The sequence below is a fragment of the Oryzias melastigma genome, linkage group LG21 (assembly GCF_002922805.2).
Source record: "Oryzias melastigma strain HK-1 linkage group LG21, ASM292280v2, whole genome shotgun sequence".
Lineage (NCBI taxonomy): Eukaryota > Metazoa > Chordata > Actinopteri > Beloniformes > Adrianichthyidae > Oryzias > Oryzias melastigma.
The window spans coordinates 7,984,055-8,011,045 of record NC_050532.1 but is presented as its reverse complement, the minus strand read 5'-3'; the positions used below and the strand labels follow the sequence as shown (position 1 = coordinate 8,011,045).

Below are 26,991 nucleotides of genomic sequence, written 5' to 3'. Positions count from 1 at the left end.
GAGAAGAATATAACAAATTTCACACAAAATTTTAAATGAAACTATTTGCATTGAACTTCAGACCTTGTTCATAACTTGAGCATTGGCTTTAGCCAACACCAAAGGCATGTCCTCGGTAGTGCACTTGAACTTGAAGTTGCTCGGATGTTGACGGTACATTCTTTCATTCAGAACTTCCCCAGCTTTCTTTGCCTTCTCAACATCCAGTGAACCTATGGGGACCCACCCGATGCCCTGCATCATCTTCAGGTCTTCTTTGTATACAGCCTAAGATTTGTTTTTAGAAATAAAAAAATTGGAAATTATGACAAATAAATACCCATTTTCTCTTAGATCAGGTCAATTTACAGTAACTCATGCAGAATCCAAGAACACAAGCTCACATCACTCTGAATGTCATATGCATGTCTGGCTTGAACCACGTCATTGGAGTCTGGCAGACAGGTCCACTGGTGTAGACGAGTGATGTAGTTGAAATGGTTGACTTGCTTCTGGTTCTTCTTTGCCAGTTCTAGAATCATCATGTCCACGGGCAGGTTGAACTTGGTCTTGGACTTGTTGAAGTCCTTCTTGTACAGAGCATCACTGGCGATTTTGGCTGAGTTCAGAGCCAGCATGATCAGGGGGTCGTCCTGGACACAGCGGGCTCCAATGTGGTGACCGACTTGCTTGCGGTATCCTGTCTTGTACTTGTACTGGACATAGTAAAGAAAGTAAGACATTTTCAACCTGAAACTAAGCCAATCAAAAATACCTGTATGGTAAAATATTATATTCTTTAATGTAGTAGCTTACATCACTGGCAATATCTCTGGATGCCCTTGCTGCTATGATGGAGATGGCATCATTGCGCATGTCATAGCCCTTCTTCTTGGCCTCTTCATTTTCTTCTTTGTATTTTTTCTGAAAAGGATCATAAATATGTCACCAGTATTAGACATGACTAACCTCTTTAAATGGCAACAGGTTAATTAAATTTTATTCAAGAAAGATATTTTAAAGATCATTGACTACGACATTTTAAACAAAACTGATAACATATTGCAATATATTATTTAAAGCTTATCATGGGGACCAAAGTAATTGGTCCTGAATCATAATTAGTAAAGGAAATATGAACTTACCAAGCTGTAATTATAACTATTAGCTCTGGCTAGAACACAATCCATGGCGTCAGGCATGATGTGGATGTTCGACTTTTCATTGTCCCAGCTTTCAACATACGATTTCTGTAAACATTCGAAATAATACAAAAATCAGTCTTAACATCTTTATGACAAGAAAAAATGTTTGCTCTTAAGAAATTCTGATTAATGTTTCTGATTAAAGCTACAGTAGACTCAGGTGTGTCTCGATCTTTACCTTGTTCATAACCTTAGCATTAGCTTTAGCGAGAACTATCGGCATATCCTCAGTGGTGACCTTGAACTTGAAGTTGCTCGGGTGCTGACGGTACTGTCTCTCACTTAGGATCTCACCAGCTTTTTTTGCTTTCTCAACATCCAATGAACCTATTGGGACCCATCCAATACCTTGCATCATCTTCAGCTCCTCCTTGTAAACAGCCTAGGGAAAAGAACAAAAACAATTCAGCGACTGAAAAATAATATCTAAAAAAAACAGTTGTTTGATATTCTATTTACATCAGACTGAATGTCATATGCATGTCTGGCCTGAACCACGTCATTAGAGTCAGGCAGACAAGTCCACTGGTGGAGGCGAGTGATGTAGTTGAAATGGTTGACTTGCTTCTGGTTCTTTCTGGCCAATTCAAGAATCATCATGTCCACTGGCAGGTTGAACTTTGTCTTGGACTTGTTGAAGTCCTTCTTGTACAGAGCATCACTGGCAATCTTGGCTGAGTTCAGAGCCAGCATGAGGAGAGGATCATCCTGGATGCTGCGGGCTCCAATGTGGTGACCGACTTGCTTGCGGTATCCTGTCTTGTATTTGTACTGCAAAAGAACAAAACGCATTGAAGTATAATATTCTTAATATGAGATGTAATTCTATACAAAGAAGTAAATTAAAATATTTTACATCACTAGCTATATCTCTTGAGGCTTTTGCAGCAAGAACAGAAATAGCATCATTTCGCAGGTCATATCCTTTCTTCTTGGACTCCTCATATGCCTGTTTGTACTTGCTCTGAAACCAACAAAGAAAAATATTGTAAAAATACGGTTTTTTGCTTCTGTTTTGAAACAAAGTAGTACTAAGTACACAAATTCTTTATTTTTATTATTATTTATTAGTGCAGAAAGACTCACCTCACTGTAGATAACCTTGTTTGCTTTGGCCAGAACAACATCCATAGCATCAGGCATGACATGGACAGTGGTTTTGTCCTTTTCCCAAGCTTGAATATAAGCACTCTGCATATAAAAATATAAATATTAAATGAGCTATTACTAAATAAATACATGTGAATAAACATTCACTGCCATACATAAAGCTATAATACATTATTAAATACTCACATTTATTTGAAAACAAAATAAACTGTAAAAACTAGATATGACTACTGTATAGCTTCTAATAGCAGTCCCACCATTTATCCCTAAAATTTAGCAGTCCACCGTTTATTAAAGACAGTTTCTTTTGGAGACTGGGTACTATTAGAAGATACACAGTATTTATTTATTTTTTAATGTTCAGACCCCAAAAAGGAAGAGATTCTTTATAAAACGGAAAAACATAAGTAATGTCTTTCCTCCACTCTTCTATACAATATAATTCAGTAAATTATTCAGAGGATTACATATTGATGGTTTTAAAAGAAGAACTGGGATTTTGCCTTTTTTATTTAATTGTATTTCTTATTTTTTCTATTATATAACTTGAGATTTACCACTTAACTTTATTCTTTAAAAAAAACAATCTCATTAACTTTTTTTTTTAACTTTGATTCTCTTTTAATGAGTTCTTCATTTTGTAAAATAAAATGTTAGTAATGGGAAAAAATAAAGCTTATTGCTCGAACCTTGTTCATGTTTTGAGCATTGGCCTTGGCTAATGCCATGGGCATATCCTCAGTGGTGAGCTTGAACTTGAAGTTGCTTGGGTGCTGACGGTACTTTGACTCACTCAGGATCTCACCGGCTTTCTTGACTTTCTCAACATCCAGTGAGCCTATAGGCACCCAGCCAAGACCCTGCATCATTTTCTGATCTTCCTTGTAGAAAGCCTGGAGAAAATAAATAGCATGGTAAAATACTGCCTCTGGAAAACCCCTTTTTGAGACCAAGTGATCATACTTACATCACTTTGCAGGTTGTATGCATGTCTGGCCTGAACCACGTCATTAGAGTCAGGCAGACAGGTCCAGTTGTGCAGGCGAGTGATGTAGTTGAAATGATTGACTTGCTTCTGGTTCTTTTTGGCCAGTTCAAAGGCCATCATATCAACTGGCAGGTTGAACTTGGTCTTGGACTTGTTGAAGTCCTTCTTGTACAGAGCATCACTGGCAATCTTGGCTGAGTTCAGAGCCAGCATGAGCAGAGGATCATCCTGGATGCTGCGGGCCCCAATGTGGTGACCAACCTGCTTGCGGTATCCTGTCTTGTACTTGTACTAATTGAAGTGAAATCACATGTTTTTACCCATCAAAATTGGGCAAAGAAGCTAACTAGCATAATACAACTTATGACAATAATACAGATACTTACGTCACTAGCAATAACAGTGGAACCTTTAGCTGCTTGGATTGCGATTGCATCAGCACGAACGTTGTGACCTTTCTTCTTGGAAAGTTCATTATCCAGTTTGTATAGTTTCTATAACATAGAGGAGAAAGATATTAAAACTACACAGAACAGCATGTATTCTTTCAGGTGCATAAAAAATCAAAAGTGAGTCTGCTGTATATCAAAATCTTTTTTAGGTTGTCCATATGACTAAATACATTTTATAAACATGACAAATCTGAGCACAGAAAGGAAGATACTGTACCTCACTGTAGTTCTTCTTGTTTTCTCTTGCCAGAACAACGCTCATTGCATCAGGCATGATGTGGATCGATGTCTTGTCACTGTCCCAGGCTTGAGTGTAGGATTTCTAACATGAAAAACATCACAAAACACATTTTTAAAATTGTTTTTTTTTTCTTGACAAAATGAAGCCCTGTGTATTATTTTACCTTATTCATGATCTGGTTGTTGGCAGTGGCCAGAGCCAGGTCCATAGAATGCATGTCTTTTGTGAATTTTAAAGTGCTAGGATGTTGGCGGTACAGTTGTTCATTCAGAGCTTTTGCAGCCGTTTTTGCTTTTTCAACATCCAGTGAACCAATGGGAACCCATCCTATTCCTTTCATGTACATATCATACTCCTTTTTGTACTGGTTCTGTTATGGAATATCAAGAGAATTCATATTTGTTTACATTCAAGCCGCCGTATTTGTATATATGTATTGAAATCAAATTGTTTTTGCACGTACATCACTAGCAATGAACTGCATGTTACGCGCGAGTTCCAGATTCATGGCATCGGGCAGCACGTTGTAGTGCGTGATGAGCTTTTTGTACCCGATCATAGTCTGAGCAGCAGAGGCCTGCTTGGCATGGACCACACTCAGCATGTCCACTGGGGTGTGATACTTCAGTTTGGCCTTCTCGTAGTCCTTCTTGTAGAGCTTGTCACTCTGAATTCTGGCCACTTCCATGTAATGAACCAGCAGAGGGTCATCCTGGATACTACGGAAGCCCACGTGGTGACCTTTGGCCTTCTCATAAGCCAGCTTGTACTTAAACTGAGATAGCAAATAGAAACATCATCAATAAAGGGAACTTACATAAATAACTAAGCAATTTCATTTTTGCTGATTTTTTTTGAAAACCTACATTACTAGCAATTGTTGTACCAGACTTGGCAGCTTGGATTGCAATAGCATCGGGTTTGAGATTGTATCCCTTATTGGCCATCTCCACAAGACCAGCTTTGTAAAGTTTCTAAGAACAAAAAAAGAACATACAAATCTCCATTAATGATGGAACATTAGAAGCTAAAACATCAAAAGTTTATTTATGTTCCTCACATTGCTCATAGTAATGGCATTAGCCTTAGCCAGGACAATTTCAGGAGCATCAGGCATCACATGGACTTTAGTTTTGTCTTTCTCCCAGGCTTCAGTGTAGGATTTCTGCAAACAAAGCACAATTAGCAACACATTAGCTTAATTAAATTGGTTTCATTGTGTAACAGCATTTTTTATGTGGATGTTAGACTAAAAGGACTCACCTTGTTCATGATCTGGTTGTTGGCAGTGGCCAAAGCTATGTCCATGGAGTCCATCAGCTTGCGGAATGTGAAATTGGAGGGATGAGTGCGGTACTTGTGGTCGCTCAAAATTTGACCACCGACTTTGGCTGTCTCAACTCCTACTGAACCAATAGGAATCCATCCAATGCCCCTGATGTAGTTATTCCATTCAGCTTTGTAATTCCACTAAAATATCAGAGATACAGTTAAATAATGAATTGTATTTACTTTACTTTTTAAATTAAGTTAAAAAAAATAGATTGAACATTAAAAATCTATGAACTTACATCACTGGACTGTTCATTCATCACACGTGCCAGCTGAAGGTTCATGGCATCAGGAAGGAGCGCATTGGTGTGGTGGATCTGTCTGTATCCAGCCATGGTCTGAGCAGCAGAGGCTTGCTTGGCATGGACCACACTCAGCATGTCCACTGGGGTGTGATACTTCAGTTTGGCCTTCTCATAGTCCTTCTTGTAGATCTTTTCACTCTGAATTTTAGCAACTTCCATGTAATGAACCAAAAGGGGATCGTCCTGAAGGCTACGGAAACCAACATGGTGTCCTTTTGCCTTCTCATAATCCAATTTGTACTTGTACTAAATATATGAACACAAAAATAATATTGTTTAGTTTGCTGTTGGAGGTACAGTGTTTAAATTAGGACACCAATTTATTATGACTTACATCGCTGGCAATTTTGGTACCAGTCTTTGCAGCCACGATAGGTATGGCGTCGGCTTTGAGGTTGTGGCCTTTGTTGGCCATCTCAACAACACCAGCTTTGTAAAGTTTCTGTGAGAGGACATGGTCATATTGTAATATATGCAATTTCTTATGGGAAGTTCATTCTTTTTATATGATTAAATGCAAATGAGTGTCTTACATTGCTCATGTTCAAAGCATTAGCTTTGGCCAGAATAATTTCAGGAGAATCTGGCATGACGTGGATTTTCAATTTGTCTTTTTCCCAAGCTGAAGTGTATGCTTTCTGTAAATTAGGATATAAGAATAATAATTAGATTACTTGTAAAATGTAATTCTTGGCATTTTGACTCACAATACAACAAACAAGGCATACCTTGTTCATGATCTGGTTGTTAGCCGTAGCTAAAGTCAAGTCCATGGAGTCCATCAGCTTGCTGAACTTGAACTGTGACGGGTGAGTGCGGTACTTCTTTTCACTCTGAATATCACCACCAACTTTAGCAGTTTCAACGGAAATTGAGCCAATGGGGACCCAACCAATACCACGAACGTAGTTGTTCCATTCAGATTTGTAATTAAACTGGAAAAAGAAACAATAGGTTGACGTTACATTCTAGCTGCATTCTCAAATGTATACATATATTGAAAAAATATGCCGCAAAGATTTGGCGAGACTGAAGATAAAACTGTGACTTTATGTGGATAAAAAGCAGTTCTGTGTGACATATTGGTACTTACGTCACTTGACTGGAAGTTCATGTTTCTGTACAGTTGGAGGTGCATGTTATCAGGGAGAAGCATGTAGTTGTGAGGAATCTGCTTGTACCCAATCATAGTTTGAGCAGTGGAGGCCTGCTTGGCATGGACCACACTCAGCATATCCACAGGGGTGTGATACTTCAGCTTGGCCTTTTCGTAGTCCTTCTTATAGAGCTTGTCACTCTGCATTTTAGCTATTTCCATGTAGTGCACCAGCAGAGGGTCATCTTGGAGACTACGGAAGCCAACATGATGGCCTCTTGCCTTTTCATATTCTTTCTTATACTGGACCTAAAAATAGAGGTAGGAGTATGAGTATAATAACCCAATATGTTTATTTTTGTATATGAACAATACACGTGAGTGATATTTTTAATTGTTACATACATTACTGGCAATATGTCTGCCTTGCTTTGCATGCAGAATAGAAATTGCATCAGGTTTCATGTCGTATCCTTTGGCAATGTCTTGCAGCCATTTGTGTTTGTAGTAGCTCTGCAAATAAACCAAAAAATGTTATCACAGTGTAACGCTGAAATGTAATAGAGGTAAACATGAGGAATTCTTGGCAATTCCATTAACATTTAACTTATTCATTTGTTCACCTCGCTAAGGGACTGAGCATTGAACTTAGCCTGGAGGAACTCAGGGCTGTCTGCTGGAAGATTATAGGTGTGCATGAACTTTTCACCAGAAGCTTTGTAAGCAGCCTAAAAGAAAAAAACAAAACAAAACATACAAGTAGATTTTAAATGCTTGAGATATGTTTACCATTGTACCATCGTCCCATAAAATCCTTACTTTGTCCATCAGTTTTGAGTTGGTCAAGGCCAGAGCCATGTTCATTGCGTCAATCTTGCTTGTGAATTTAAAAGTACTGGGATGCTGGCGGTAGCCTATTTCATTCAGCGCTGCATTGGCAGTTCTAGCTTTCTCAACATCAATAGAACCAATAGGAACCCATCCAATACCTTTACAGTTGACGTTATAATCTAACTTATAGACATTCTGCAGGAGAAAAGCAAAGCATAGAGATAAATATTCCACAAGTTATCCAGCGGTAATATACAATGAGAAGTCCTACATCAGCCATACATCACTCTGGATCTCCATCATGTTGCGACAACGCTGCAGGTGCAGGTTGTCAGGAAGGAGCATGAAGCTGTGAGGAATGTTCCTGTATCCAGCCATGGTCTGAGCAGCGGAGGCTTGTTTGGCATGGACCAAGCTCACCATGTCCACAGGGGAGTGATACTTCAGCTTGACCTTCTCGTAGTCCTTCTTATACAGTTTATCACTCTGCATTTTAGCCACTTCCATGTAGTGAACCAGCAGAGGGTCATCCTGAAGGCTGCGGATGCCAACATGGTGACCTTTGGCCTTCTCAAAGGCCAACTTGTACTTGTACTGTGTAAGTAAGAAAAAAAAAACTATTAGAAAAACATTTTCACTTCTGGAAAAAAAGTTATGTCAGTCCAACAACTTACATTACTGGCAATGTCTCTTGTGGACTTTGCAGCAACAATGGGGATGGCATCCTCTTTCACGTGATGTCCTTTGAGCAAATCTCGACGATGAGAGTAGGTGTAATAGTTCTAGATGACAATTCACGTGCATTAATAAATATACCAAAATATTTGAATTCTTGTTTTATTCTAAATTGAAAGAAAGAAACTCACCTGGCTGACATTGACAGCGTTGTATCTGGCTTGCAGGAATTCAGGAGCATCAGCTGGGAGGTGGTAGGTGTGCATGAACTTCTCCCCACTAGCTTTATACTCTTTCTGCAAAGAAAAGGTGAGTCTGGCTCAGGTAGGTTCCATTTGTGCCAAAAATATGTTTTTGCATCCACAGTCTATAATTTGGGCCATTGTCTATCTCCGCTGAACAAGTTTATTGAACATTTGTTTATGTGTATGTACTACTAAGCAATATCTTCTGCATGTCCTGTGAAACGACAGGAGCTATAGAGGATAGCAACTGTTGCTAAAGACTTTTCTGACGACCAGATCCAACGACAATAGCAATATAAAGTTTTAGGCATAAAGCAAACTGAAACATCACAAAGCAATTACAAAGCTATCATGAAAGAAGTGTGGAGAGGCAGAAGATACTGCTTAGTAATACAATGAACTTAAATATTAAGGTTGGGGCTGCAAAACATTGACTTGGGGGCCACAAATGGCCTGTGAGTCACCAGTTTGAGACCCCTGCTGTAACTGATAAAAATTAAAAGAAAATTGTGAATATTGGTGCATCTTAAACTGATAACTGTGTCTACATCAAAGCTGGAACTACGATGTTGATTTAAAAAATATATATTTACTGATAAGACACCATCAAGGATTGTGTCTGCACTGTTAATAACTGTTGTGAATTTCAGTCATAAAAATATATATAATGTAGAAGTTTAATATAAAATGTAGGCAAGAAACCCTTTGCTTCTAAAATCATCTTGATTTTCCATAAATAAATGGCTTACGCTTAATAAATATTCCATTAACATTGTGTAAGGAGGAAAATTGCACATCAAAAAGAGTCAAATGAACAGCAGCACTTCAAAGCACTGATGGAGTCTGATGTATTTTCTTTAATAATGTGCTGCATTTAAGTGTCAGCGGGCATCGCAGAGGGAGGACGGGAGTTTCTTCAAAAAAATCGGCTTTTCCTTTGAGCTAAAATAGGGACAAATCAGATTTCACTTGTATCATCTCCTTACCGCGTTCATGATCTTGGCATTGGCCTTGGCCAGCTCCATGTTCATAGAGTCAGTGACGCTGGTGAACTTGAACATGGACGGGTGCTGGCGGTACTTCCTTTCATCGAGAGCTGCCCCGGCGGTCTTCGCCTTCTCCACATCCAGGGAACCAATTGGCACCCAGCCAGTTCCCTTGATTAAAGTCTCATACTCAAGTTTATAGTTGTTCTGGGAGATAAAAATGAAAAAAAACACCAAAGCATGAAGTCAGACATCATTATCAGTATTTTTTAAAATAAAATGAATTGAAAGTATTACTCACATCACTGGCATTGTAGCTCATGTTACGAGCAAGCTCCAGACCAACGGAGTCGGGGAGAAGGCAGTAGTTGTGGTGATGCTGCTTGTAGCCCGCAAAGGTCTGCACCTTTGAGGCGTGTTTAGCATGGGCCAAGCTCATCATGTCCACTGGGGTGTGATACTTCAGTTTGGCCTTCTCGTAGTCCTTCTTGTAGAGCTTGTCACTCTGGATTCTGGCCACTTCCATGTAATGAACCAGCAGAGGGTCATCCTGGAGACTACGGAAGCCCACATGGTGACCTCTGGCCTTCTCATAAGCCTTCTTGTATTGGACCTAGCAGCAAAAACATTCAGAGTGTCATATGTTGGGGTTTTTGTGTACTTCACTGTAGTTTAGCTTTTTAACGTTGGTGACTTACATCGCTGACAGCATGCCTTGCTGCTTTAGCGGCAACAATAGGGATGGCGTTGGGTTTGAGGTCATAACCTTTAGAGATCAACTCCTGCCAGGCAAGCTTATAGTAGTTCTGCAATGACAGAAAATGGCAAAAAAGTATAACTGAGTGGAGAAAGATAAACTATTTGGCTTGGATATTTTCCAACAGAACAACTTTCATTGTCTGCAGTGGCAGACATTACCTTGCTGACGTTGTAAGCATTGCATTTGGCTTGGATGAACTCTGGGATATCAGGAGGAAGGGAGTATTTTTGATGGACCTCCTGCAGACCTCTTTTGTAGAAAAGCTACAAAATACAAATATTTAGAGTTTCATAAAAAAAATGTATAAAGTTGATAAATGCTCTCAGAACAACAGGAATCAACAGTGACATGAACTGACATCACTCCTCTGCAGCTGGTTCACTCGGGCTTGCAGCATGATGGGGTGATCATCAATAGATGTGAAGGGGATGGTGTCTGGGTGCTGCCTGTACTTTCTCTGCAAGAATAAAGGGAGTAAAGGAATACTGGTAAACATCCTACCATTAGAAAACTTTATTTAAATTTTAAGAGTATTGGACAACAAAATATGTGAATGAATACCTCGTTCAGGATTTCAGCAGCTTTCTTTGCTTTCTCCACCTCCAAGGAACCGTATGGTACCCATGGTGAACCTTTAGTGTAGTTGTTGTACTCCGCCTTATATTCATTCTTTAACAGGGAACAAAATAGAAGTTTGGAATAATTGAACCCTATTAAAAACAATTTTTGTTGTCATTTTTTAAGCATATATTTTTATCTGTCTACTCACATCACTCTGGATGCTGTTGGCCTTTTTGGCCAAATCCAGCAGGACGCTGTCATGGGGGAGGAAGAAGTTGGTGCTGATGCTTCGGTACCCGGCCATGCTGGCAATTGCCTGGGACTTCTTGGCTGTGGTGACAGATATCATATCCAGCGGTGTGTGGTACTTGGTCTTTATCTTTTCGTAGTTCTTCTTGTATTCACGCTGTGGAAATATGGATCAATGTTGTCTGTGTCGGGTCTCTATGCTGAAACAAACAGATGTTTATGATCTTTATGACCAGTCACTTACATCACTCTGGATTTTGGCCACATGAACAGAGTGCAAGATCTTTGGATCATCATTAATGCTAAGGGCTCCAACCATCTGGCCCTTGTTCTTCTCAAACTCCTTTTTGTATTTAACCTGCAAAGAAAACAAGGTTATAGTATGGACTAATTTCAGTTCTTATATCTCCAAAAACAACAATATTGTTCAGGTTAGAAGGTAAAACTTTGATTCCCTTTTCTTTAAACGCATAAAATTATATAAAAAAAAAAAAACAATTGCATACTTACATCACTGGCAATGTTCGTGTGAGCACGAGCAGCAAGGATTGAAATGGCATCGCCCTTGATCTCAAACTTCTTTGCTTTTGTTTTTTCCCAGTCATATTTGTAACAATTCTAAAGGGAGAACAGTTATTGAACTCATGTTAAAACAACAGCACACCATTAAAGCAACAGTACAAGTCTGTAAATTAGAAAAAAATGGACTTACGTCACTCAGGTTAAAAGCATTAACTCTTGACTGGATGAAGAAGGGGTAGTCTGAAGGCAGACTGCACTTGAACTTAGTTTTTTCATACTTTGCTTTATAGTTCAACTGTAAAAAGAGAACATTTTTATTATTATTTTAATAAGAATAGTTTTTAATATTATCTAACCATATCTTATTTGGATTTACTAGTGGTTAAGGTACATATTTCCTGTCATTAGAGGGCAGTAGTGCACAGCCTGAACATGATGACTGATCGCTCCTTCTCCTCCCCATCCCTTCTCTGATCACTGGGTTTATTCTAGGCCAGTTGAATGGTTGATTCTATTTATACAACAGAGAAATGGCTCTCCAGTTTCCATGGAACCCATAGAAAGACAGCTGAGCTGCATGTGCAAGCAACACATTTAAAGTGGCTCGCACTTGGAGGAGAATTGAATCCAACGTATGACACAATAACTGCAGAAATGTCAGTTTTCATTTTCCCAACAATTTGGTGTTTCCATCAAAATAATTGTTGATCTTATGTCTTTATTGATTCAAGTGATGCTCAGAAATACTAAAGTTCAAATAGAAATGGTGATGCAATTACTGTCTGTTCATGCAAGATGGTTCCAGAGTTATACATACGTCACTCAGCTGTTTGGCGTTGATTTGGGCTTGAACCAGCACGGGCGAATTCGTTACTTGCGTAAATTTCACTGTGTCTGGATGTTGCCGATAAACTTTCTAAAAACAATCAGATAAAATAAAAATGTGAAATATTAAAGTACAAAAAAATCATGTAGGTAAATCTAAGATTTTCATACTTACATCGTTGCATTTCTGAAGCTTCCTGAGAGCTTCAAACTCAGGGGTTACAGTTTGGGGAAAATAGCTGCGTATTTTCATGTCTTCATAATCTGCTTTGTACAATTGCTGAAAGACAATATTGTAAACTGTGAGATGCGTACTGACAGAAAATATACTGTACAAAGTAGAACTGAAAAAGAATAAATAAATAAATAAATACCTCATTCTTCATTTCTTCCATTTTTTGGCAGTGAATCATATAAAGATCTTCATAGCTGCCAACGTAGTGTCCCTTCACCTCGTTTTCATATTTCTCTTTGTAACGTATCTGTAAGTATTTTATCAACAAAAAGATGTGAATTGAAAAAAAAAAATAGATAATTTTTCCTCAGAATTAAGTTTGTCTTCTTACATCAGTGAACTTTTTAAGCACTGAGTCCATCTGGAACTTTGGTGTGTCGCAGTAGTTGATACTGGAACCCCTGGATTTCTCATAGCTGGCCTTATAGACTTTCTACAAAAACAAACAAAAAAAAAAGGTTAAACAACATAAATACCCAATAAGAATGGATAATTCTGGTCAAGATGAAGAAAAATAATCAGTAAAATCTTGCTTATTATACAATTAATACTAGAAATAATGTAGACAACTTTAAACAGTCTTTAGACTTAAATTTATGGATTAATAAAACATATATTTTTCAGATACCCACATCACTGAGGATGGTGCCAGCGTATCGGAGCTGTCTAAGGAGAGGATTCTCTGTGGCGGGGAGCGTGTTGTAGTCGGACTGATCTTTTTTCTTTTCATATTCCTTCTTGTATTGGACCTAAACACAAAAACACACCAGTGTGAGTAAAATCAGACGAGAGATTGATAGCTTCCAGTGATTCATAGTGGTTATTCAGTCAGGGTGTGATGCGAAGGGAAGGGCCCATTATTATGTATTTTGAGTTTATATTTGAAGTCTTGAAGTTTTATTATTGTACACAGTTGCATCATGTTTCCTCTGGAGGGCCTGTTGAAGGAACAAAAGTGATACCTGAATGTGATCTTCATTTTGTGCTTACCTCACTAGCAGCAATACGAGCTTTCTTCTGCGTCTCGTAAACCGGCGTCTCTGTTTGCATGAAATAAATTTGGTCTTTTGTATCCTCAAAATGTTGAGTGTATTTTCTCTGAAATTAAAAACACATTTCTGTTAAACAAAAATTCTCATCAAATTTCTTAAAATCATAATTGGTGTTATAAAAGTCTCACATCACTGAGGTTGTCCATCGCCATCCTGGCAATAGCTATGTCAAAGTAGGGCGTCTCACACCACTGCCCCTTCACGTTTTTATTGTAATCCTCCTTGTACTTGAGCTGTGGGGAGGAAAAAAAACTTTTTTATAACATTTTCTTCCTATAAAAGTTATATACAGTTGTTATATCGCTGTATTTTTTTTATATCACATCGGAAGGCTCTAAAAATTCCTGTCATTTGATCCTTTTGTTAGTATGTCTGTTCTAGTGCAGCCAGGAATGTCAGAGAGCAGGTGGACATCTATTTGTGGGGATGGCTCAGGCTCTGTTGATATTCAAAGGACTAGTTTCTATAAATTCACCACACAAGGCACATTTCTGAGTGGTTAAAAAGTACTTTTGACATATATGTGACAGTACACGAGTTGTTTTCTAGTTCTTAGAAGACTAATACAACTTTATTTACAGTTTTAGGAGTTTAAACTTCTTAGCATCTAACACACAAAAGGCTTTTATTAAATTATAGACTTTAGACTTATATTAAAGTTATTAAAATTAAGTATACTTGAGTATAAGTACAGCAAATCTACTATAGACCATGTACCTGTAGTGTAGGACGTGTACAAACTGAATACTTCTTCAGATTAAATTGAAACCTTTTGAAGTTTACAATATATAGATGGTATCTAAAAAGTACACTTTAAGTATGCTTCTTCACTTTTAGTGTATAATAAATACACTTAGATACAGTATTTTGCTGAGGGTAACTAAAGTTTCTGTAGATAACTGTCCCTATGGAGCTTGTTAGAAAAGTCAAGCAGCTAAAAATCAGAATAAAAAAACATACTTAACAATCTTGAAAGCAGAAAAAGGTTTTATTTTGCTTTTATCACTGGACTCGATAGGTCTTAAAGAGTCAATTATTTATATGTAGTAACTATTTAAGGAAGTCTAAAGGCTTTTTTTGTATTTTCCTAGTTATCCTAAATGTTTTTTGAGCACATATTAAGCCTTTCATTAGCTTACATCACTGCGCTGATTCGCCACTCTTCTGGCCAGTTCCACTTCTGGAGGATCAGGTAAGCAGCTGTACTTGGCTTTGCGCTCATCATGACCCTTCTTATAGCAAATCTATGAGGCAAACACACAAGCAAAGAAACCTTGTGAAAGTAGGTCAGTCTGTAGCAGGAACAAAAGATACATGTTTACAATTTTTAAAGCAACAAGGATGTTAAAAAAAGTAAAAATGATAAAACAAAATGAAAAAAAAAACGACTTTATGTGAATAAAACTAAAAATGTTTTCTTACGTCAGAATCCAATTTTGCTCACTGATTATATTTGAGTGTTTAAATCTGTTCTTTTTTTATTTTTAGATGTTCGTATCATATCTGCGTTAGACATATCCTATTTTAAGAAATATTTTTAGCTACAAAATCAAACAAAACTTTTGCAGTCAAAAATCCAAAATCAGAAGATTAATAAAACACACTTTAACTAAAGATTCACTATCTATTATCATACACTGTAAAAAGAGAAACACTAGATCAATTAAAAAAAATTCTGTAATATGTTACATTTAAAAAAATAGTTTTTATCTAATTAAATTTTTGAGTTGAGTAAACCATCAACTCAGCTTTTTAATTTGATGAAAACATATTTTTTTTAAATTTAACAAATTATAGAAATGTTGTTAATGATTAAATGTTTTAACTTTTTGAGTGTACCCATAGTAACGCCATATTTCTGACAACACAAAGTGTGAAAAGTTAAATGATCTTACATCACTGAGGACTTCCTGAGCTTTTGCCACCCTGCGCAGCTCAGGACTATCGCTGTACGGATAGTACAGGACCTTCTCTTCATCCCAGGATTCGGTGTAGAGTTTCTGATATATAAAAATATTTTATAAAATAACAGAAAGTAATATAATATAATCAGAAAACATTTAGCTTAAATGCGTCACTAAACCCACTTTGCTGTAATTGGCAGCGTTTTTCACAGCCAGAACCAGTTCAGGAGCATCAGGAGGCAGCAGGTACTTATCCTTAGTCTCATCCCACTTCTGCCTGTATAGAACCTGCGAGACATAATCAGGAACATAGAAGATGAAACAAATGCTGTGATGATCTATTTTTAAATGGCTGTATATTACATCCAGCTGAGGTAATTCACCTTGCTTATCAGCTCTGATACGTGCTTCACGTGGGCGATCTCTCGCGCTTCGCCATTGTACAAGCTGGAAGTTCGAACCTTATTTCCCTCCATGCGATATTTAACCTAAAGATGAAATGTTCAGTTTGAGAAACAAATACAAAGTAGGCTTTTGTTTTGTGAAATGATAAGGGAATTAACTTCTATTAAGTAAAGCATTATGTTCTTGTCATTTCAAAAAACATTTTTACACCACATTTACACGAATGGACTAACCAGACCAAACTGGTTTGGTCAAAGTGAGGAATGGGCTACAAGAAAGTACAATAGATATGTCTCTGTACAGTATGAGAAAACCAAAGTCCTCCGTATTACCTCACTGAGCTGCTCCTGGGCCTTCCTGATACGAATCAGTTCAGGGGTATCAGTGGTGATGGCAGGAGGGGCCCCCTTAGACATCTCATAAGCTTGGCGATACTTATTCTGTGAGGGGCAACAGTTTCAGTGATAACAAGCGGACAAACTCTTCATAGTGATCAAACTGGAGGCCACATCCAGTTCTTACGTGGCTGAACTGCTCCAGCATCTTCATGCTGTGGGCCAGGTATGGAGTCATGAACTTTGAAGTGTCGACTTTGGCCCTCTTTCTGACTTTCCGAGTGGGCAAGCCAGACTGGAAGTGGACAAAGCCAGAACATTGTTAATCCCCTCCAGGTACAACTGCATCCACAAAGCAGCCTTAGGATCAGCGTGTGTTTGGCTGAAGAAGAAAGTTCCCACCTTGATGCAGTGAAGAGACTATTAACAAACTCATGATAGGAAAGCCACTGCAGACAGCAGTGGAATCCATAATACTGCATCCTAAATAACTGATGTGATTAAAGTTTGAATGTACTGTATTTAAAGCTAAATTAATTAATGAGTCAGTAATCAGGAATTAAAGTGTAATTATAGTCACATCAGGGGAAAAGTGACTGAAGGAGATAGATGTAGGTCAAGCAGAATGAAGAGTTTAGTACTATTTAAAGCCTGCATATCACAGTTAATTCTGCTGCATGCAGTGACAGGCTCATCAGCATCAAGGACTTCAGGTTACAACTGCATCTATGTGTTAAATTACAATCTGCTGAAGCACGACCAAACGCCAATTTCCTGCTGTAGATTACATAGAAATCCTGCAAGTTGATACCTNNNNGGGGGGGGGGGGGGGGGGGGGGGCGTATAACATACAAAGAAGTATGGATTAAAAGAGATATATCCATGCAACAGCAGAGACAAGGGTATCCTGCCCAGCATGAGCTGCTCTACCTTGGGAGGAGGTGCTTTACCTGCAAAGACTGAGTCTTGTGTTCAGTCACAGTCATCGTTGTAATCTGCTCAACATACTACAAATATAGGACACACTCTGGGTTTTCAATCTTCCAAAACAAGTTATGGGAGAAACAGCACAGTATTTTTAGATTGAGGGTGATTTTTCCACAGCTCTGGAGTGTAACAGTTGCTCCCAGGTCCTTAATAACGAGTAGGATGTCGCTCAGGCCTGCGTCAGCGAACCTGCTGTTCTACAGACTGTCTCCAGACAGTTCATGAGCGCGCAGAACTAAGCTGTCAGGCTATAATAAACTGATGACCTCCCTGACCCCGAAAATATAAATAAACTGTGATTTATTCAATTTAGGTCGTTATTAAAAAGAGGATAAAGAAGTATTAATATCGAGTGGACTGTGAACTCAGTGGCTCAAAATCTTTGATCATCATACTATATTTATAAGCGCTAGATGACAATGATTCTATTATGATGTGTTATTCCATGCTCTGTTGTGCTTGTTGTCAAATGTGAGAACCTAGACAACGCTCCCATGTGTTATCAAACCAAATAATGTGTTTCTATGTTACTCTAAATCACGTGTGTCCAAGTCAAGGCTCGGGGGCCGGATCCGGCCCTCCAGGTAAATTATATCCGATCGCCAGATCATTTTATCTTATTGGTATTAATGGCACAATGTTATATTGTGCTTATTTCTAACTTGAATAATTTTGACGAAATATATAATTTTGAAGGGTACAATATTGGAAGTTATTTAAGGTTTAAGTTGATTTATTCTGGAATATTATTTCTGCCTTTTTATTATTCATAATTATGTTAAAAGTTACAGTTTTAAAGTTTTAAATTGGCAAGATTTGTTATGCTATTTTGGAGTTTAGCTAATATTTCTGCTACATGCTAGCTTTGTAGGCTAATTTAGGCTTTTTTCATTTTTTTCAGGCTGCTTTGAAGTTTAGCTATTTTTCTCAGCTACATGCTAGCTGTTTTGGCTAAGCTAAGTTTTTTTTTAGGCTAATTTGGCATATAGCTAAAGTTTTAGCTGGCTGTCAGCTTCAGCATTTTCAGCCATTATTTTCAGCGTTTTCAGCTGTCAGTTTCAGCTGTAAACTTCAGCGTTTTTAGCCATCACTTTTAGCATCTTCAACTGTCAGCACTAGCATCTTCAGCGACCAAATTCAGCTTACAGCATTCACACTAGCATCATCGCAGGTAATGTTATATATCCAGTTCATAATTATGTTAAAAAGTTACATTTTTAAAGTCTTAAAAATGTAGTTTTAGAGGAATTAAATAAATGTTTATCCTGATAGGCCCGTGATCTAAGGTGTGTTTTAGATTTTGGCTCCTTGTACGATTGAGTTTGACACTCCTGCTCTAAATTAATACAAGAATGCTATGGCGTTTGTTTTACAACGTGTCAACCTTGTTTTCAACCGAACATGATCCAAGATCGTGGAGATTAGTTTCAGCTGGTCAATAACTCTTCCAACATATAGCGGAGCCGGTTAGGTTGATATTTCCGACAAATTGTGTATTTTGTGGTACAGGCACCAAATTTGGCAGAGATGAACGTTAGGATCCTTATTTTCAGATAAGAATGTTAGCCACAAAAAAAAAAAAAATCTAAAATCTATTAGTACTAGCACAACGGTGCAGTGGTTAGCACTCTTGTTTTGCAGTAAGAAAGCCTCAGATCAAGTCCCAACTGGGACCTTTCTGTGTGGAGATTGCATGTTCTCCTTGTGCACGTGTTGGATTCCTTTCACAGTCCAAAAACATCATTCACAGGTAAATTGATGACTCTAAATTGTCCCCAGGAGAAAAGGGATGGATGGATGTAAGCCATAAACTCAATCGTTGCAAAAATATTCAGTATCTATTTGAAGGGTTAACTACATAATTTTTGTATATTACATACATTTTAAGATCTTGGATTTTCTTGTGGCTAAAGTGCTTTTCTGATCCTAATGTGCATCCATGACAAATTTGGAGTCTGTACCACAAAATGCAAGATTATTTTAATAACCGCCTTCCCTATTAATGGTCTGTTCATTAAACAGCTGCTTGCGCCTTTTTTTTTTGCCTGCAAAGCACTTTACAAAACACAACTGTGAATTAAATAGGTTGAGTATCATCAGCATTTACATTTTTAGTTCTAGGATTTCAAACTCTCACAGTTCCATGGTGGTGGTTATTCATATTTCCCCAGAGTAGCTCCCCTAAGGTCCTGACTTCCTGCTCTAAAGACATGGATAACAGTTTTTAAGATTTTTGGCCAAAATAAAAAAAACAAACAATTTGTTTATATATCTTAAGACTTATTTTTATGTAACTTGGGTTTTAAAGTGTTCTGTGTGTGTGTGTGTTTTCCATCAACTAATATTTTGTGATTCTACTCAACGACTCTTAACTGGAACAGAAAAATGTTTTCTTCAAACAACCTTCATGTGAAATTCTCATCATGAAAATCTTTCACATTAGTTCTAAGATTGTCCCAGTCTGAAATATTCCCTTTTCCAGAACTTGACTCATAAATCTAGTTTAGTAAGTTTCTTTTTCTTTTTGGCTGCTAACTTTAGGCATTGCCACAAACAAATTTCCACAGAACTTAAATATACATTTGGCTTCCATTTTACAGTGGATGCCTTTCCTGACTCATCCCTTTGTATTTCTCTAGACTTGGGACTAGCAGATGGAAACACTGGAAGGTGTCCCATGTGGACCTGGTAGAGTCAGGTATTCTCCCATACAAGCGTTAACCAGGCCTAACCCTGCTTAGAAGCTGAGGAAAGTAAGAGTAATGCTTTTCAAGTGACCACGTCCAAAGAAAAGTTTATTTAAATGTGCAAATGCGCACTCTTGCGTTCACTAGAAGTTACTCTGTTTTCAGGGTATTCATACACAATGTGCGACCACTGAATTGCAGCCTCAAACGTAGGGCCACATGTAGTATCGGGTAATGAAAGTCCAGTGTGAACACCGTATGCAAAAAGCGTGTTCAAGAACTGGCGAGAACACGCATCACATGCCCGCTGTAGTAAAAGAGCTGAATGACCAGAAGAATACCTTGAACACCTGGAGCAAACCAACCAGAGCTGAGAGAAAGAACATCTCAATCATCTTAACAACATTTGTAAGAGGTTTAATACCCGAATCTATCAGACAGGAGAGAACCATAGGAGCTGATAACTACTGGAGCAGTACGGTCTCACAATGTGCAAGCCTCGGGTCTGCTTTTCCATTTCCACATCTGCACACAACTCTCTCGAACTGTATGGTTAAAGTGTTTGTGGGTACTGGAGTGTGATTTACAGCACAGCAGCTCTTCTCATTTTCCATCCCTCTCACTCTTCTATTTTCTAGACCTCTCTAGGTGCTGCTAAATTTGTCTTAAAGCCAGACCAAGAGGTCTCACGCTTCAATCCTTACTGACCTGAAAACGTAGGTGGCTTCTATGATCAAAGGAAGAACTAAAATTCTCATCAAGCAAAAATAAACTTTTTTTTTTATATATATATATCTGGTCGTTTTAAAAATAAGGCATAACTTCAACAGCACTATGTTTCTCCCCATTCTGTAGAATAGATAAGAAGCCATCTTACGATTTTACCAAAAACAAGGCAACTTTTCTCCACATTAAAGATGAAAGGACTAGTGAAACCAGAGTGTATTGATTCTGTGTCTATCTGTCCCACCTCCCAAAAGATTTGTGCCTTTGCAGTAAAGACAGCAAACTGGTGATATGTTATATGGGAGTTAAATGATCAATAACAAATATGTCATGGCGTAATTTGGTAGTTCTATGCAAATAACCATTCAGACTCCCCTATAAGATATCAGCAATAAGTACAAACAAATACGAGACAGACTTTAAGCCCATTTCATCCAGAAATATGGGCTTAAACGTTAGTCTTCTGTTTTCACTCTTCCATCAAACACTGCCACAAAAATGAACATTCACAGACAGAAAAACTGGAAACATTTATCAGAAAACATATTTATCTTTTCAGGATAACAGATTTAAAGACCCACTCCGATGAAAATAGTGTTTTTGGTGTTTTAAACATGTTTTTGTGCATTTTTTCTGAGAATGAAGAACATATATGAAGAAAATAAGCTTTAAATTGTATTTTTGAATATTTATTAATTGAAATTGTGTATCAGGTGCAAAAAATAATGCAGCTGGAAAGATTGTTTTTGTGAATTCTAAAATACGCAGGGCGGGCCACAAGCTCCCAGCTCCGAGCTCTTAGCATCGGAGAAGGGAAGAGGGGCGGAGTTGCTCAAGCCAATAGTCCCGCCCAGAATTTAGAGGAAAATTTCTAATGAAGTACTCCCGCTCTGCAGAAACTATGTCCTAGAAAACTACCGGTTTTTGATTTTGGTTAAAAATTGAACCAGTGGAAATAATTTTAAGATAGATAAAAGATGATCGGAGTGGGACTTTAGGGTAACAACAAAAACCTTTTTTTTGCATCTTCTGGGAACGTTTGTAAGTAATCATATGTTGATGAAATAATAATTTAGAGGAGTAGCATCACCAATTGGTCAGCATAGGATTACTAAAATTTCAACTTAGTGATGAGTTCAATTGAAGGAAGTTTTTATCACAAAACAACTTTATCCCATAAGGTAAGAGTGATTATTTCTCTTTAGATTCCAAAAAAGCTTTTATAAACAGGAGAAGCATTTCAATTAAAACTGAGGTCCAAATCTGAGATTAAAATCAACCAAATTTAAACTGATGACTGGAAGGGAAACTCAAATCCAAGTCAGCTAATCATAGGCTTTGAGATGTAAATAACCTCTTGACTCTAAATTAGATTGGAAACGTTTAAAAGTACCATTCTCCAAAAAAACATTTACTTACCTCGCCCAGAGTCTCCTCATCCTCCTCATCAAAATCCTCATCATACTCGGGATTATCTGCCATGTTGGCACTTCTTCACAAGTTCTACACAGAACAGAGGTCACAGTTTTATTCAGGCCTTCATAGTTTGTGTCTAATAACCACTTTAAGTTTAAAATGCACATTGGTTCGGGAAGTGTAGACATAAACATTTTCCAGTTTTATTTTAGAGAATAAAAAGTGAAAAACAAACAAATTAGATGAAAAGACAAACTGAACCAGTTGCTTTTTTTAGTGTTGAGTACAGTAAAGTAGCAAAAGTGAAAATTAAAAGAATACAAATGCTTGTGTCTTTCAACAGGTTTCAGTCAGGTGCTTTGCATACCAGCAAGAGATTCCCACAGTATTCCCTGAGAGAAAAGAAGCTTCACTTGCCATCCACAAGTTCTCAAACTGACTCCAACTTCGCCACTTTCCCCAGACCTAAACAAAATAACACAGTGTGAGAGAAAATGTAAATCAATGGCTAGACAGACACATAGGCAGATTGGGACGCTAGATGTGTAACGACGGACGCCTGGCTTTGAAGATGTGACCGAAAACCCCTCCTCCCTTACATGCTGTGACACCCATAGCCAAACTGTGGCTCCTGGCTGAAGGTTGGCAACAGCTGCCCAACTGTGCTTCAGCTATTTGACATGTAAGCTAATGCCGCAGCCTGATTGGTTGACTGTGTTTAGCAAATGGAGATGCAATGCCATCTGAGGCTGCAGGTTAAATATAGGATGGCATACTAACTACCTTTTTTAGAATTTGATTGCCTTCTCTTTAAAATAAAATAAATTCTTATTTGCAATAGAAGAGATATTTAGTGATAGAGATGAATAAAATAATCATAGACTGAGATTTCCAAGAGATGTTAAAGTGGTGAGACGGCTCCCAGAGTTTCAAGTACATCCAAAGCCAGACTCCATCCAATATTAGTCGGATCTTGAAGATTTTGGTCGGAGTAGTTATTCCTTGAATGTGCAGAAGAGTTTCCTACTCCTCACTCCACAGAGGGGAATCTCCTGAATCCAAGAGGTGACAAATGCAGTCCAAGGAGATGCAAAACCCTGCAGACCGTAGAAAAGGTGGATTTTTATGGCTTTAGTCCTTTTCCTTTGCTTACCAGATATGTTAAAGTATAGAGGTCTCCCAAGCCACCAAATCCTCCCCAGCTTCCCTCCAGAGAAACGATGGGTGACAGCACCCGGCTGCATTTTCTAGCCAGGTTATCATGTGGCCGGCACAGCCAATCAGAGGGGGCCACTCTCAGGTTTCAACATCTAAATATACAGAAGTGATCATTTCAGAAAGATGCACCTGTTGAGGTTAATGCATCAGCTGTACAGTTATGAGGAAGCCAGCAGGCCGGTGGGGTCTGGAGAACAACAGAACCACCCACAAAGAACAGCCTCACTGAGCCCACGGCGTTACTGGATTGACTGGAGTTTTGTTTGTTTTTTTTTTTTAAATGACTATAAATCTTTCTGACTCCTCTTGAATGAGCTCAATTTATAGACTTCATGACCACTTCAGTGGTATGATCAAATCCTGGAAAAAGTCAAATCAGGAAACGAAGGACAAAAAAATAAATTCAATTAAGTATCTGAGGATTTTTTTCACCCAAAAAACTTCCAGCTTTATTTAAATAAAGAAAAGTCTAAATTAATTTTACTCTTTCAGGATATTTAAAAAAAATGTGAGGGGGTGTTATTTTAATATGTGGTCAAATGTAAATATTTTGCAGTGTTTAAAAATCAAGAATGCCAACATTCAAACTAAAGTTTTTAAAAGTGTTAATGCTTTTATATTATAGTAAAATAAAAATAAAAATGAAAATTTTACAATGATTGCAGGAGCTTGATAGCATTTTATTTTGAAAAATTGCTTTTTATGTTTTTTTTTTTTTTTTATAAGAAAAAAACGTTGACATTTATTTAAATTTTTCTCCTTCCTCTGAAAAAAATCTGGCATTTAGACCTAAAATATTAATCAGAAATACGAGCCACAATCTCTCCATAATATTATGCATAGCCTTTCAACCGGTTTGCATGGAGAAGTGACGGACAGCAGCAGCTGGGTGGAACCCCCTCCCACCCTGCTACAGAAAGTTGTAACATACCTTCATTTCAATAGAATCTCTGCTTGTTTGCATAAAAAGAAACATTCTTACAATCATATCATGAAAAATATTGGATTTTTTAAGAGAATTAGATTAGTATTTTACCACAGCCATATGTTTATTTTCTTTGTGGAGTGGTAATCTCCCATGGCTTATCACATCATATGCACTAGGAAGCAGCGTCAGAGTTTTCCAGGACAGGGTTTGCCCTGAATTTAACATCCGTGACAAAAAGTAAGACTGCAATGCCTGTTTCTACATTCTTAAATCCACGTCAATGCAGGTGGTGTCCTAAAAATATACTCTCGTTAAGAGTAGCTTGACTTCAACATATTATTTACTCTAGCAAAGAAGTAGTCACCCAAATAACTACAAAAGCAAGAGTAAAAACGTAACTTGTAATTAATTACTAAGCTATAGCAGCAAGTTTGAACATATCTAGCGTAAAACTAGTAGAATAAAGTAGACAAAAAATTATGCATCTCCAAACATTTAAATATAATGTTGAATTACGTGATTAAAAAAGAGCTTCTTCTTATTTAGTTTTTGTTTTTCTGGCATCAATTATGCATTTACAGATAATTAAAATAAAATATTAATTTTTACAAGACAAACCCATATTTTTTAATGACTTGTCGGTCAATACCGATGAAAGGATATCTTTAACTTAATCTATTGTTTTCCCTATTAAAGATACACCACCGTGTCTTATTTTTGGTTAAGGATTTTTTCCTCTGTAGTCTCAATACAGACTTTATGTCCACTGTTTTGTGCATCGATGCATGAGAAAAAGCTCATTCTAAAAAATTAGGAGTATGGTTTAAGTTAAAAAAAGTATGAAGTGAAACCACTCTTAACTATTTGGTTAAATGCAAAAGTTCACCTTAATACTTTGAAACCTTGGTTGTCAAGAATAGAGGTCAAAGGTTTCCAGTAGGTCTTCATCAGGTTTGGTTTTGGTCCATTCTCCCATACAGATCTTCTCAAAAGGTAGGATGTTCAAGGTAGGATGTTCTCTAGTAGACTGAGGACCAGAGACTGGCTAGAACACTGCAGAACCTTGAAATCCTTTTTATTAATGATCATAAGCTTTCCCCTAATTCCCTCCCAAGTCCCGTACTTCTTAAAAACTATGTAGTACGGGACTATCTTGTGTCTAAAGATAGACACGCTCACACCTTTTTTTTTTTTTTTTTAAATGGCAAATATGAATGACATCACTGATTTACTGAAGTAAGAACTTAATACATTTGAATATTTTACAATGGCTATTTGATTGTGAAAACGTGGATGTTTTATTTTTAAATTAATTAATTAAAATGCTTTTTTTAATTTTTTTTTTATTTTTTTACAAAAATTGCTGAAACACAATGCATTGTGGTCTATATTTCGGGGTTCCTACACTTTTCTTTAACTTAAATTGAAAACTTTAATATCATGCAAATAAAAAATGAAGACCAATTTCTCTGCCTAATTCTTAGCAAAATCCTTGTCAGTTACGGTGTGAGATAATCAATTATAGTTCAAATTTCCGTAAATTACAATGACTAGACTACCATCGGTGACTGAAAACCAAATTTGTGTAAATAGTAGCTCTGGCGTTGTCTTTGTTAGAAAAAAAATAAAACTTTAGACCAGAAAAGATACATGGAAAAGCCATTTTTAAGACCAAGATGTCAAAATTTAAGACTTTTTAAATGCTTTTTAAGACCTTATTTCCAAACCCACCTGTTAGAAAGACCAATCTAGTGAGCATTGATGAAAACTGTTTTTTCACAGACTTTTGAGAAATTTCTAGGGCACTAGATTTTGAAATTGTAGATTCGGACAGCTCTAAGAAATGGCCAAAACACTATATACCGTAGTAGTGAAAGAATTCAGACACAACTATAGTCACATTAGAAGATCCAGGGTCTCTCAGGATCATTTGTAACCCACCAGGTGAGATCTTGCATGGAACTCCAGGTGGACGGACATCCTGTTTTTCTAATAATTACTTCAACAGCTGATCTCTTCTCATCAAGCTGCTTGCTTATTGTAGATCGATTCCTCCCAGTCTTGCTCGAGTGCATAATCTTGTTCCTGGTGTCCTTCGACAGCTCTTTGGCCTTGGTGGAGAGGTTGCAGTCTGACTGGTAATGAACAGGTGTCCTTTATACAAATGACCAATTCAAGCAGGTGACACTGATACAGGAAACGAGTGGAGGACAAGAGTACTTCCTTAGAGTGACAGAACTCTGGTTTGTTTGTAGGAGCTACATACCTTTTCTGAACCATGACACATATTAATTCTTTAAATATCAAACACAGATTTCCTGGATTCTTTTTTTCTGTCTCAGTTGAAGTGTGAACATTACAGACCTCTCTTTTCTAAATGGAATTACTTGCAGAATTGATGGCTCATAAATAATTGTTAACTAATCATATAGATTGAATTAAGAGAACCTCAGTGTAGAAACTACTACAAAACTAAAAATATATATTCATGGATAATAAAGGTTTTGAAGAACATTATGTTTTATATTCTAATAACTCCTTTGACATGCCTCGTTTTGTGCTGCTTACAGTTAAACTGGTTTCTTTTGCTCTTCCCATCTTCCTCTGTTCTACAGCATGTAGCTGCATGTCATGGTATCTATAGAAATGACAGGCAATTAGTTTGGGTGACTTGTTCTGTAAACATTTACTGGCAAGTACAGCTGCAGAAAACTCCAACGTGCATCTAGGATGCGG

At 37.5% G+C, this 26,991-nt stretch overlaps 1 protein-coding gene across 18 annotated transcripts in view; it reads right to left on the bottom strand.

Moving 5' to 3' along the window:
- Positions 1-23,829, bottom strand: part of neb (nebulin) — a 62,302-nt gene extending 38,473 nt beyond the window's left edge. For 8 of the 18 annotated variants that reach the window (XM_024286460.2, XM_024286467.2, XM_024286469.2 and 5 more), the window contains exons 1-55: positions 23,263-23,823; positions 22,477-22,574; positions 22,113-22,196; positions 17,244-17,300; positions 16,481-16,588; positions 16,291-16,398; positions 15,937-16,041; positions 15,737-15,841; positions 15,545-15,649; positions 14,789-14,893; positions 13,778-13,882; positions 13,588-13,695; positions 13,230-13,346; positions 12,929-13,030; positions 12,737-12,844; positions 12,538-12,642; positions 12,355-12,453; positions 11,728-11,832; positions 11,526-11,633; positions 11,260-11,373; positions 10,975-11,172; positions 10,767-10,874; positions 10,564-10,662; positions 10,364-10,468; positions 10,144-10,251; positions 9,747-10,058; positions 9,446-9,652; positions 8,406-8,510; positions 8,214-8,321; positions 7,822-8,133; positions 7,528-7,734; positions 7,332-7,436; positions 7,114-7,221; positions 6,706-7,017; positions 6,341-6,547; positions 6,146-6,250; positions 5,947-6,054; positions 5,547-5,858; positions 5,239-5,445; positions 5,036-5,140; positions 4,842-4,949; positions 4,439-4,750; positions 4,139-4,345; positions 3,952-4,056; positions 3,669-3,776; positions 3,262-3,573; positions 2,984-3,187; positions 2,271-2,375; positions 2,041-2,148; positions 1,644-1,955; positions 1,363-1,566; positions 1,125-1,229; positions 796-903; positions 384-695; positions 64-267 (exon numbers count right to left, since the gene is read on the bottom strand). In XM_024286460.2, the coding sequence (XP_024142228.1) occupies positions 64-267; positions 384-695; positions 796-903; positions 1,125-1,229; positions 1,363-1,566; positions 1,644-1,955; positions 2,041-2,148; positions 2,271-2,375; positions 2,984-3,187; positions 3,262-3,573; positions 3,669-3,776; positions 3,952-4,056; positions 4,139-4,345; positions 4,439-4,750; positions 4,842-4,949; positions 5,036-5,140; positions 5,239-5,445; positions 5,547-5,858; positions 5,947-6,054; positions 6,146-6,250; positions 6,341-6,547; positions 6,706-7,017; positions 7,114-7,221; positions 7,332-7,436; positions 7,528-7,734; positions 7,822-8,133; positions 8,214-8,321; positions 8,406-8,510; positions 9,446-9,652; positions 9,747-10,058; positions 10,144-10,251; positions 10,364-10,468; positions 10,564-10,662; positions 10,767-10,874; positions 10,975-11,172; positions 11,260-11,373; positions 11,526-11,633; positions 11,728-11,832; positions 12,355-12,453; positions 12,538-12,642; positions 12,737-12,844; positions 12,929-13,030; positions 13,230-13,346; positions 13,588-13,695; positions 13,778-13,882; positions 14,789-14,893; positions 15,545-15,649; positions 15,737-15,841; positions 15,937-16,041; positions 16,291-16,398; positions 16,481-16,588; positions 17,244-17,300; positions 22,113-22,175 (8,079 nt within the window). In that variant the 5' untranslated portion in view covers positions 22,176-22,196; positions 22,477-22,574; positions 23,263-23,823. Of the gene's footprint in view, positions 1-63; positions 268-383; positions 696-795; positions 904-1,124; positions 1,230-1,362; positions 1,567-1,643; positions 1,956-2,040; positions 2,149-2,270; positions 2,376-2,983; positions 3,188-3,261; positions 3,574-3,668; positions 3,777-3,951; positions 4,057-4,138; positions 4,346-4,438; positions 4,751-4,841; positions 4,950-5,035; positions 5,141-5,238; positions 5,446-5,546; positions 5,859-5,946; positions 6,055-6,145; positions 6,251-6,340; positions 6,548-6,705; positions 7,018-7,113; positions 7,222-7,331; positions 7,437-7,527; positions 7,735-7,810; positions 8,134-8,213; positions 8,322-8,405; positions 8,511-9,445; positions 9,653-9,746; positions 10,059-10,143; positions 10,252-10,363; positions 10,469-10,563; positions 10,663-10,766; positions 10,875-10,974; positions 11,173-11,259; positions 11,374-11,525; positions 11,634-11,727; positions 11,833-12,354; positions 12,454-12,537; positions 12,643-12,736; positions 12,845-12,928; positions 13,031-13,229; positions 13,347-13,587; positions 13,696-13,777; positions 13,883-14,788; positions 14,894-15,544; positions 15,650-15,736; positions 15,842-15,936; positions 16,042-16,290; positions 16,399-16,480; positions 16,589-17,243; positions 17,301-22,112; positions 22,197-22,476; positions 22,575-23,262 lie in introns of those variants that run through there. The other 10 variants (XM_024286470.2, XM_036209702.1, XM_024286476.2 and 7 more) reach the window with 9 other exon arrangements.
- Between the last annotated feature and the right edge of the window lie 3,162 nt (positions 23,830-26,991).